This window comes from Mandrillus leucophaeus, unplaced genomic scaffold (genome assembly GCF_000951045.1).
Source record: "Mandrillus leucophaeus isolate KB7577 unplaced genomic scaffold, Mleu.le_1.0 Scaffold686, whole genome shotgun sequence".
Taxonomy (NCBI): Eukaryota; Metazoa; Chordata; class Mammalia; order Primates; family Cercopithecidae; genus Mandrillus; species Mandrillus leucophaeus.
Genome location: NW_012107430.1, coordinates 521568 through 534650, shown reverse-complemented (window position 1 = coordinate 534650; position 13083 = coordinate 521568). Strand labels below are relative to the sequence as shown.

The 13083-nt window shown below is 38.1% G+C and overlaps 1 protein-coding gene across 1 annotated transcript in view; it reads left to right on the top strand.

The window, feature by feature from the left end:
- Positions 1-13083, top strand: part of STK38L (serine/threonine kinase 38 like) — a 79318-nt gene that overhangs the window by 42667 nt on the left and 23568 nt on the right. The window contains exon 2 of the mRNA XM_012002403.1: positions 9500-9644. Coding sequence (XP_011857793.1) covers positions 9511-9644 — 134 coding nt within the window. The 5' untranslated portion in view covers positions 9500-9510. The remainder of the gene's footprint in view (positions 1-9499; positions 9645-13083) is intronic.

The window sequence follows — 13083 nt, the reverse complement described above, 5'->3', positions numbered from 1 at the left end:
TCTTTATAACAGAAGTGAAAAATATAGAAGAAAACTCATGATATTGGGTTACTGGATGTATTGATAGATGGAAGCATGGCTCAGCTGCCAAAGCAAAGGGAAGGATAGATCCTTCTGGGTGTACTAGCTATCATCTCACTCATCCAAACCCACAATTCAGAGCCATAGTTTAAACCTGCTGGCCCTAGATTCTCTAGATCACTGTAATATCTGTCTGTCCCCACAGCATGCTCTCATGCTCTCCAAAAGTTTCCCTAGGCTACTTAATTCTCATCTTTATAAATTCTATAAATTTCCCTCTATATTTTTTATAATGAAATATGAATAACATAAATATATGTCATTTTATATGCATATATTTATAATTTTGTTTTTTCCCAGTTGTTTTCATTTTGTTTTACCTCTGAATATTTCCTCCTTTACAAATAATGTTGACATACTCACTCTGGTCCCCCCTCACCTTCATTACCCGTCATCTCCCTCCCCCCTGCCATTTACTCCCCCTTCTTGCAAATTGTAGCTTTTTTTTCTCTCTTTTATGTCAATCAAGGAAAGTACTTTTCTGTATGTGCTCATGTGTGTGCCAGTAATAGAAACTGATTTAAAATTCTTTTAGGGATGCCCCGACTATCTAAAAGTTGGCATTGATTTTTTTTTTCCCATTGTAGTGCTAGATTATAAATATTTGAAGTTATATGGCATTTCTGCTGAGGTAATTTTTTAAAGTTAACTATGACTTGATTCAGCTGAACATTTTTTTGCAGACAAAATCTAATGCACTACTAGATAGGCATACAGCAATAGAACAATTACATTTTGTAAATATTACAAGAATAGACTGCTTCTTAATGTTTTTGAGAAAGACAGGGTGATACGTTAAACATTAAGATCGGTAAATAGAATTTTAAATAAAATTGCTGCTTTGGTAAATTTACGTTGTAGTTTAATTGTTTACATTTGGTTTATAAACACTTTCCCTTCTCATTGCGAGTTAAAAAAAAAAAGTTCAGAGGAATTTTTAGTAATTATTTGGACCAATAAACTTAGGTATTCTGCCATGAACAACATTACTATAGCCAAATAAGCTTTCAGGTACTCAACCACTGAACCATATTTTTGTGCATAGGAAAACTGTGTATTTCTAAAACAATTTTGAAAATAAGAATGCTAATGTTGAGTTCAGCACCACTGTGCCATCATCACCAACCTTCTGATTCACAGAAGGAGCAAAGACAAGTGTGTCTGTTTATGAAATGCGTGCCTCTAGTCTAATGATCAGGGCATACGCCACATGGAAAGGGCCACGTTAAATAAAAACAAAAGCTATTAACAGCAGACACAGTAAAGAGATTATTAATCAATTGGTGTGTGTTGCCTCATGAGAATCACTCTTTTGTGAGAGAAAGCGTTAGCTCTTCCCTGGAACACTTCTACCTCTAGTTCTACCCTAAGTCACTACTAACTTCTAGTAAGGCTTCTAACAAGAGTTCTTTTTTTACTTTAAATATTTCTTTTTGATACATTTCTCTCCCCTCTCCATTAAAAGCAATCTAATTTATCAAAGAAGTAGGCTAAGATCAGAAGAGAGAGGGAATATCTATTAGAGATTAAATTTACAAACTAACTTACAATGGCAGCAGCCCAAGGCAGGAGGGATGAGCAGGAAGATTGAGCAGCGAAGGGAAGAAAATAATAATTTTTGAGCATTAATATGTGCCAGGAGATACTTTAAAAATATTTTCCCCTTTTTTATTGGTTTATCAAACACATGACATATCTCAGTCCTTTTACAAGTACTTTTAGAATTCTTTTAAGTCTTATATTACCGTAATAAGCATGCACACAAGTTGGCTATTATTATATTTATTTAACAGGAAACTGACACACAGAAAATTTAAAGTTTAATTTGCCTAAAGTCACAGAGCTACTGAATGGCTGGACCAAAAATCAGATCCAGGCAATCTGGCCTTTCATCCTGTGCTCTGCCACCATCAAAGTGTCATATTAACCCTATAAGGCTGGCATTTATGATCTCCACTTTAGAAATGTGGATCCTGAGACTGCAAGCTCCGCCTCCCGGGTTCACGCCATTCTCCTGCCTCAGCCTCCAAGTAGCTGGGACTACAGGCGCCCGCCACCTTGCCCGGCTAGTTTTTTGTATTTTTAGTAGAGATAGGGTTTCACCATGTTAGCCAGGATGGTCTCGATCTCCTGACCCTCGTGATCCACCCGCCTCGGCCTCCCAAAGTGCTGGGATTACAGGCTTGAGCCACTGCGCCCGGCCAAACTAACTTTCTTAAACTAGCCTTAAACTAGCTTTTCTTATACTTTCTGTCCTTACTGATGTCCTTTCTGTCCTTACATCATTTACCCAGTCATCCAAATCTGAAACTTAGAGATAATTAGAGATTTTAGTCTTTCCAGCTGACTGAGGCTTCTCTTCATCACTTTTGCTACTATCTTAATTAGGCCCTCACTATTCTGTAATCTCAAATGTGCTGTAAAGGAAGCAGGTGGGTAATAAAATGTGGGTAATAAAAAGTGAATGAGTCTGGACACGCGGGAATGGAGAGTTGGTGGACGGGTAGGATGTTGTATTGTAAGGGGCTGGCTGCAGCTCTGCTCCAGCTGTCTCTTTGCAGGCAGGAATGAGAGCTCATTGTGGACAGATCAGACTTTTCAGGAGAAACCAGAAACCTGGATTTTCGTATGAAACCTTCTAACCTTCTACTTTCTAGATTGTAGTACAGGCCTAACAAAGTAAGTCTGCAGGCTACCAGGTTGTAATCCCTGACTATTCATTATTAAGGCCTCCTGAGCAGATTTACTTCCTCTAGTCTGATCTGGACTTCCAGCCTTTTGGCCATCCTCCCTGTACCAGCATAATCTATCCGAAGTGCAAATCAGATAGGATTTGAGGGCTGGTTGGGAGAATTAAATGCTTCTAAGAATGTAATATTCTTAGAAGAATTATTGGTACTTGGGTAAATACTCAATAAATGTTCTGTAATGGCTGTAAGGTTTTCACTAAATTAAAAGCCTTGAGTGATTGCCATTTATGCTCAGGATAAGTTTTTAACATGACAGAAAAGGTCTTTATTTCTACCTTCATCTTCTGCCATTCAACCACATATACTCAGTCTATCTGTATGTTTAAGTGTGTCAGTGTATTTCATGCCTTACAGCTCTTCCTCCCCTGAGTACACCTAACTGGTGAACTCCTACTATAGTCCCTTCCCCTCCAAGATTCAGTTCAGGCATCACCTCCTCTATTAAACCTTTGATTACCCTTCGTCTTGAAGCACGGATTTCTCCCTGCTTTGTGTCTCCATAAGATCATGAACTCCCTAAGGGCCGGAACTGTGTTTTATCAGTCTTCTTGTTCTCAGCACTTCATACAGGCGTCATAGTATATATCTGCAATAAATGTTGGTTGAAAATAATACAATTAGTAAAAGTTAATGCTGGGATTTGAACCTTCACCTGACTATGAATTTCTTGCTTTTTAGACTGTGCCTCAGAGAGGAAAGAAGCTGTGGCTGCCCTTTCGTTAGGGACTCAGTTTATACAGTGTCCAATCTGAGGACTTAATTGTAGCCTAGGGCATTATGATTGCAACGAGTGAATTGAATTTAGGAGAATTTTTATACTACAGGGCACTATAGTAGCATTAAGGGTACTCCCTCTGAAATGCAGTATGTGAAAACTAAGGTGAAATCACCAGTTAAATAATTTGTTTTACAGCCAGGTAAAGCAGTTCTATTTTCTTCCTTTAGAAGTTTGATGGTAAATGGTTGGAGATACCGCATCTATTTATAAATGGCCTGAGTGCCAGATTTGTTATCTCCTTTCCCCCAGGCTTGATAAACTAAAGAATGTTGGACTTAACTATTGGTAGTGTCTCCCTTAATGAATAGAGCAGTCTGGAGAAAACACACGTGAACAGGAAATTCAAGGGCACCTTGTGTTGTTTTTATCAGTCCAGGAATTCTAGACTTGCAAATTGTATCCTGTTCTTTTTCTGGCCAAAGAAAGGGCTTTAATAAAACAAAAAGAACAGTGTTAAATCCATTAAAGGAATACATTTGCAATACAGTAAGTGCCAGTCATCTAGACCATTCTTTGTAATAATTTGATCACGTCTTAGTTTTGTATAATTTAAATTTTTAGAAGTCTGTGTCTGGTAAGAAGGAAATAAATTTTTCTTGTTTTTAAAACTAATCTTTGCAAAGATACTGTATAATCATGAGTAAGGGTGGAATTTTTGTTTTTTCTGCAAATGTATTTCTTAAGTAACATTTATTTCTGAAGACTAATAGAATACCAAATGATTCTGTATTTCTTAACCCAAATGAAATTATTATATATGAAACACACATATAATTTAAAATCTATAACATTAGAGTTGAGTTACCATCACTTACAGACTGCCTACTGTGTGCTCAGCACTTTGCCAGGTACTATGATGCTTTCATTACAAAGATAAATAGATGGAGATTTTGCTCTTATTTGGTTTTTAAACAAGGCATACACGTATGTATAACTACAATGGAAAGAACATCGTAATCATGATAAATTATATAGTGTCTAAAAGTAATATTTCATTACTTGACATCCACTTCTGATTTTAGAGTAAAACTCATTACACCTTTTTGTGATGGAAAAAACCATATCTTCTGTTTACCTTCTTTTTTGAAGACCTCAGGTTCATAAATATTTATCTAAAATGACCTCATATGTATTTCTATACTGTTGGGTGTTTTGTTTTTTAGCCTGAGTCTCGCTCTGTTACCCAGGCTGGAGTCCAGTGGCTATGCATAGGCGTCACCATAGTGCACCACAGCCTTGAACTCCCGGGCTCAGATGACCCTCCGGTCTCAGCCTCCCGAGTAGCTGGGGCTACAGACATGTGCCACCATGCCTGGCCCTATTTTTATACTGTTAAATGCAGATAATTTCTGTTGTTTGGAATTGTTTTGAATTCCCTAACACTTCTTTATGTTTCACAAAAATTTCCTCAAAAGTTTTGCTCAATAATGTTCCTCAAAAGTTTTGTCCACCTCTGGCCCCCCAATTTGGCTTCCTTCTGGGAAGGCCTGGTCAGTAGCAGACCATCTCCTACAGCCACTTTCCAGTGGGCATAGGCGGCCTAGGCAAGATAGCCATCAGCCTTGTGTGTTTTAGATTCCACCTTATCCTGATGCTATTAAACATTTAAATTGAATAACAGTTCTCTTTGTTTTGATGCCATGTTCACCAAGCAATCTTCTGAACCTAATTTCTTGTGACTCAGTTTCTTACTGTGTAAATCAATAAACTGCCATTCTGTCTTGTATATTTGACTTTTGTGAACTTTGTTAGGATAAAGTAGCTTCCAGAATTTGATTGCCTTGAGACACTGGCAGCTGAGGGCCAGACCTTGCCACTTGGCAGACTGAGCAGGGCAGCCTGCTCGACAAGGCCTCTTGGCAGTCAGCTCCCTCCAAGGCCACACCCCAAGTTCAACATACATCTTTCTCTCCAACTTCTGCAAGTGTAACTGTGAACAGCATAATTCTGTGAGTGATGTGTTATTTCTTTGTGCTTTTTTCAAGAGGCATTATAAAAGGTTTTTTATGTTTTTCACCATTCATTTTTTGAAAGGACTATATAAGGCCTTGGACAACTAGAGTTGGGTCTTGAACTTTTGTAAAGGCAAACTTGTAAAGTGGCAAACCACTTTATAAATTTTTATTAGCTACAGATCTTCTGGACGTTTTCTCTGTTCATTAATATCTGCTTGCTAGAACAAATACAAGGCAAGTCAGAAATCATTCTACAATCGTAGGGTGTTGCTCTTTAATGGAACTTTTAAGGTTCCCCCCCTCCAAATATTTGTTGAAAAAGTAACAGGCAGTTGAAGAAAAGTATCCATGAACTTCAATTTTATATGTCTAGGGAAGGTTCACTGGAATACTACTGCAAATTGTATACCTGTCCTCCTTTTGAGGATTCAGGATGCATGTTAGCATATTAAAGAAGCTGGGAAGGCCGGGCAAGGTGGCTCATGCCTGTAATCCCGGCACTTTGGGAGGCCAAGACAGGCAGATCACTTGAGGTCAGGAGTTTGAGACCAGCCTGGCCAACTTGGTGAAACCCCATATCTACTAAATATACAAACGTTAGCGTGCACCTGTAATCTCAGCTACTCGGGAGGCTGAGGTGGGAGAATCGCTCAAACCCGGGAGGTGGAGGTTGCAGTGAGCGGAGATCGCACCACTGCATTCCAGCCTGGGCGACAGAGTGAAATTGTCAAAAAAAAAAAAAAAAAGGTGCTGGGAAATCTTATGGTAAGAAACGTATTTAACTTTGTGTAGTCTGGGTTTCTTAAATTTACTTAAATTCCTCAATTTCCAGTCCATCTCTCCTCTCCCACCCCAAGCCCCAATTAACAAATATGATTGATTTCAGAGATGTTTTCTGTGCACCATCCCTGTTTCACTTTTCCTTCTTTGACCTTTTTCTTTTTTTTTTTTTCAGTTAGAAACAGGGTCTTGCTCTGCAGCTCCAGGCTGCAGTGCAGTGGTGCAATCACAGCTCATTGTAACCTTGAACAAGGGTTCAAGCAGTCTTCCTGCCTCATCCTCCAGAGTAGCTGAGACTACAGGTGTGCACCACCACACGCAGCTAATTAAAAAAAAAATGTAGAGAGGAGGAGATCCCAGGCTAGTCTCAAACTCTTGGCCTCAAGTGATTTTTGGCCTCACAAAGTGCTGGGATTAGAGGCATGAGCCACTGTGCCTGGCATTCTTTGACCTTTCTGCATCTGATCCTGAAACACAGAACATGAACCCAATGATTCTGAAATTTCCAAAAATGATTTGGCAGCATTGTCTTAGCAATCCAGTAAGAGCAACTTAATCCTTAAAAATCACTTGGCTGTGATAATTCTTGAGTTTATTTTTCACTATTTATTGTTTTAAAAATAATGCTCATTATTATTAAAGCATTTAGCACAATACAAAGATTAAACTAGGTGCCTAGAATAGTATCTTACATTTGTATAAGCCATTGTGGCTTTCCTGTGTATTATCTCAGATGGCCATAGACTAGGCCTGTGAACCATGCAGAGCAAATATTTTAAACCCTGTTTCGGGAAAAGTGACTTGAGTTAAGGGTGTTCTGGTGATTTGAATAAGACCATATGATCATTTAGCAACAAGGCTAGGATTAGATCTTTTAATTTCTGACTTCTACCTTCTGTCATTTCTTTTTCCACAGTTGCTTATTAGCCAATCTTTGTAGAGTACTTTACTATTGGCTAATTCTTTCAACTACTCCTACTGTGCCCCCTCCGTCCCCCCAGTCAATAGGTTGTCTCATTCATTCATTCATGGCTACTCTGAGTCAGATGCAGTGGTGTTGCAGTGTTTTGAAAAATGAATCAGAAAGAGTTCTTACTTGGAGGTGTTCCTGGTTTGGTGGAATAACTGTTAGGGTTGAATTTTTCTTAGGAGTGATAAGCACCGGTACCTGACTACAAATGTTAGAGAATATGCACCAAAAAAATGAGAGATGTGATATCTCTTCCGGTAGAGCACGCTAGAGAAGTTACCACGGTAAGATTTCAGCTCAACTGGGCCATAAGGGATCAGCAGATTCCTGCAGAGACGGTGGTGGATATCACTGGTAGATATAAGTGCTTTAGGGATAGGCCATGCAAGAGCTTGGAGGCATGAAGGAGCTGGGTATGTTGGGAAAAGAATGAGTGGTGAGGAAGAGCATCAGATAAGGATCGAAAAGATTAAAAGCAACAGATAAGGATAGCAAGTTAGAGTCCTGACTCCACATCACACTAGCTGTGTGACTGCTCCAAACTTCAGTTCCCTACTTTGCAGGGCTGTTACGAGGATGAAATGCAATCATGCATGGCAAGTGCCTCTATCTTAAATCCTCAGGAGAAAAAAAAAGGGGAAATCAGTGAAGAAAATATCATAAAGTTCCTGAAATATAACCACACTCAGTGAATGTGAGTTGTTCTTATTTATCATGTTTAGCTAATTTGACTTGCAGTAAGGCAATGAGGAGCCATGACTGATTCTAAACAAGTGACACGATCAGCTTCTCGTTTAAAGTAGTCAGCAGAGGAACAAATTTATAATGCCAAAATAATCGATGCAGTTTTAGACATAATGATTCTCAGGCTCAAGCAGTACATTGAGGTATAAACCCCTAACAGGACAACAGTAGAACTGGGAGTTTGCCAAAGATACTTGTTTGCTTTCAACCTATACTTGACTTGCTTGACATCTTTTGGTTCATTCCATCAACCCTGGAATCTAGTCCACTTCAGGTCCACATCCAGGACTCTGTATCTTCATGTAATTAAAGCAAGATGGATGTTGGGGCATAGGTGGCAGGTTTGGGGAATACTTTTCAACTAAGAATGCTTTGGATGGTCACTCTTGGCAAGCTGTGTCTTTGGACTGATCTGTTATGATCTTCATCTAGATAAGCAAAGCCTCTTTAATGTATGAACTGTTCTAGTCTTTTTATCCAGATGTGGCCACGGTAGGCAAGTCTCTTAGGGTCAGTGCCCACCTGCCGCAGACACCAGAGTTCAGTCTTCCCCCCGTCAAGTAGCCATTTTGCCACACTCCTTATCTAATAGTCCAGATTATCTCCTTTGAACCAGTACTTCGATTGTGTGGCCCAGTGATCTCTAAAAGTTGGCACTGGAATGCCTTTAAGCAGACATCCATCATCCAGTTAAGGCCACAGAGCTTTCCTATTGTTACCTGGCTTCATTCATACATTTCTGTTTCCTTCTTGGTTCCTATAGGCATTTGAGTTTCATTTGAAAATGCAATGGGCTGCACAGTCTGGAGAAGTATATTATACCTTGTTATAGCACTTTTTGGAATGACCCAGAATTCAGAATGAGATGGGGCAGCTATGAGCCCCATCCTAAGGGGCCTGTTTCTAAAAGTAGTTTCCCCCTACAATATATGTAAAAACTGCTTTAGGCTGGTGTTTATATGCATATTTGATACAACACTTCATGTTTCATAGAATTCATAAGGCAGAAGCTACTTCTTACTATTTAACTAAACTGTATTAACTCTTAGGAGACTGACATTTATCAGGGACATAACTATTAGCACTATCTTACAGATTTTATTTAGTAATGAAATGACAAAATAGATGGAACTTTTCTTGTCTTGAATGCTTGTTGAATGTGACCTTTGTATATAAATGTGTCTATATTATATATGAATACCACCTGTTCTTCTTTGCTGTCATTAACTCCTGGTTTTGCCACCACAAAATGAATTTCTCTTGCTTTGGAAATAGTGCTTTTCTTTCTTCCCTAGCTTTGTATTATTTGTCATGTGAAATACTTGGCTGTGTTAACTGTTAAGGTAGAATTTTTCTTAGTTGAAATTAAACAGTTCCAGAGTTTATTATAAAAGATAGCTTTTTTTCCCACTGAATAATTTGTTTTTCTATGTTGTTTCAGTTTCTGTTACTATGGCAATGACGGCAGGGACTACAACAACCTTTCCTATGAGCAACCATACCCGGGAAAGAGTGACTGTAGCCAAGCTCACATTGGAGAATTTTTATAGCAACCTAATTTTACAGCATGAAGAGAGAGAAACCAGGTATAGTAAGGGCTAATCAAAACTTTTTTTTTTAGTTAAATAAGCTGTTGTGCTGTGAGTGGAATAGAAACTTGTTTTCCATGAATAATATGAATATTATGGATCCCTGCATGCTGTTTTTAAGTTTCCTGTACTGACAGTGCACATAACATGTGTTTTATTTTCACAGAGTAGTTTCCTGAGGTGCCCCAAGTCTTGTGTATCTATATACCCATATCACATGTCAATTATGTTTTCAACAAACCTTTTCCAAACAGGAAATTATGATATGTTTTTACATTTTCTTTTAAAGGGGCGCCTGGCTGGGTGTGGTGTGGCTCATGCCTATAATCCCAGCACTTCGGGAGGCCGAGGTGGGCAGATCACCTGAGGTTAGGAGTTCAAGGCCAACCTGGCCAACATGGTGAAACCCCCATCTCTACTGAAAATACAAAAAATTAGCCGGGTGTGGTGGCAGGTGCCTGTAATTCCAGCTACTCAGTAGGCTGAGGCAGGAGAATTGCTTGAAGGTTGCAGTGAGCCAAGGCTGCAGTGAGCAAAGATCGTACCACTGCACTCCAGCCTGGGCAACAGAGTGAGACTCAAAAAGGATGCTTTATGAATGACTGACTTTACTCCAAAACCTTTTACAGTGTTGTGTGCATATCGGTGGGAAGAGAAGAATAAAAAAAGAATGACATGTTATTTTCCCTTTAGAAAACTTACAGTAAAGGAGATAACACACATAAATATTACATGAAAGAGTGAAGAATATTAAGATAAGTACAAGGAAGGGAGAATGTGCTTTTGTCTAGGCAACTGGGAAAGCTTTGTAAATAGTGGTGGCATTTAAACAGGGCTCTAAAGGAAGAAAACTATTTATATATGCATAAAAGGAAGGAGACAGAGGCAAAAGAGCAGGAGGGAAGGATATTAGAGACAGAAGAAATCACCAGGTCAGGCGGTGACCAATTTGGCTCAAGCACAGGATGTGCTAGATTTCAACATCCTGGGAGCCTTGGATTCTTTGTTAATGTAGCTCTTTTCATGGTAGTGGAGAACTTTGGATGTTTTTGAGCAGAAGAATCAAATGAAAACAAGTGTTTCTCTGGAAGGGAACTTTAGTTGTGATACAGAGAATAGTTTGGGGTCAGGGTGGGAATTAGAAACAGGAAAGGCTAGTGATGTAATCCAGGTAAATGGAGAGAGGACTTGAATTAGAATCGTGACAACAGAGAACTGACAAGAAAAATTGATAAAATGTGGCTACTAGCCAGATATGCAATATGAGGGAAATAAGTCAATGTTGCCACTGAAATTTCATGCCTGGGCAAACTGAGGGTGGTACAGTTTAAATGAAATAGAGAGGAAGAGTCTAATTTAATTTTGGACGGATTTAACTGCAGATTAGATACAGGTACGGTGAGAATTAGTGAACTGGAAAATAATTCAGGAAACATAATTCCTAAAATAGGAATATGCGAAAGAGAGTTGAGAAACACAGAGAATCATAAGAAAAGCTGACATATCTCTAAAAGTTTTGAAAGGGAGGAAAAGAACGAGAATGGAGCAGAGGCAAACAAATAAAAAAAAAGAGCATCAGCAGAAATTCTAAAAGGTTCCATTTAGGCAGAAGGAAAGGGATCACAAGTAGAAGATCTAAATGGTAAGTAGGTGGATAAATCTCAACAAAAATTCTATAAAGCAACAGAAATAATAGCGATAATATCTTACACATTAAAAATAGAATTATAATATTTTCCAACAGCAAAATATAATTCAGGAAAGAAGTAATTAGAATGATGTTAGTAGAAAGGGCATAGAGATTAGCTTCAGAGTTTGACAAATGATGTTGTAATTTCTAGAGTAACCATAAAATGATAAAAATAGAGTTTGTAATTTCCAGACTAGCAGAAGGAAAAAATTGGACTGAGCAAAAAAAAAAGTCAGTTCAAAAGAATGCAAGAGAGAAAAACTGAAATACCAAAAATGGAAAAAATGAAATACCAAAATAAAAAGTGCAAGATAAGTTCGAAATAAATATAAATATATCAATAATTAAATGAATGATAAGGTAATTAAAGTCTCTGGAAGTGATTATATCATCCTGGGAGAGTGAATAAAGTAGAAGAGAACCAAGGAAGAAAAAGCAGGCACTTAAAAAAATTCCTCAGAATTTCGAAGGTTCATTGTCTTTACTTGCTGCAGTGTTAAAGTAATTCAGTTCGCTTTCTATTTCCAAATAAAGGAAAGTAACAATAAAATTATCTGCATTATTAAAAAAAAAAAGTCGTCTCAGCTTGGTGCCAGTGGAAGTCAAACAATCAGCTCATATTTTCTAAAAGCTTATACTTTAAGAAAATATGTGTTGTATTTTTAAGGCTTAACTAATTGGAGAAATGCATAAGCCCAATAAATTTCTAATCAGAGCAAAGCGTAAGAGCATTTTAGGTGGAAAACTATTTTTAAAAAAGGTACAACAGAAATCATGGATCTTCCTGTTTAGATATGGTAGAAATGGATAAAAGTTACTGTATCTCTTCCAGAATGAGGAATGATTTCATGAAGTGTTAGTCTTGGCAATAACTGAGGAAAGGGACAGTGGAAATTCAACAGAAGAATAAAGTTGCTTCTATGTTGATAGCTCCTCCCAGAATAATGGTCCTCTTACTCTCTGGATTCTGTCTGCAGAGGAGAAAACTGAAAATCATTCAACAAGCAGCACTGAAGTGCCTGGGGGTGGGTGATGGCAGCACCGACGCTGATGTTAGGAGATTATTCTCATCTAAGGGTTGGGGTCTAGGGGAAATAATGCATAAACAAAAGATACAAATCAGTGTAATAAGCACCAAGGTAGGTGCCTATGACAAGCACTGAGGAAACATGTGATGGAGGATATGCTCTTAGGCCTCATCCTCTCCAGTGGGGTGCTGATGTATCAACAGCCTTTAAATGTTACAACTCTTCTGTAAGAAAGAAAAATAAGTGATCTTAATGATGGTTTAGGAAAAAACTTACCTTTGGACATGTAGCCATGAATAACAAATATCAAAAAAGTTGTGAGAGGGTTTCAGTCCTTAACCCTTATACCCATTCAGTTAAATCCTGAAAAGTTACTGTTATTCTGACACACTCCAAAACTAATTAGGAGGAGTTCTACTAGGTTTATATTTAGGGAAAACCAATACAATAGAAATAAAATAGTAATATTCACTTGGAAATGAGTTGCAAAATGTGTTCCACAACCATCTCTGTAGTTTTAGTTACTTCATCCATACTGCCCTTACGTCAAATGCTTAGCTTAACTAACTTCAAGGGTGCTGTTTAAAAAAAAATGAGTAACTGAACCTGGCTGTACCTAGAAAAGCAAATGTTGTGGTAGCTAGTGGGTTTTTTTTTTTAAATATTTATTTATTTATTTATTTATTTATTTAGAGACAGAGTCTCGCTCTGTCGCCCA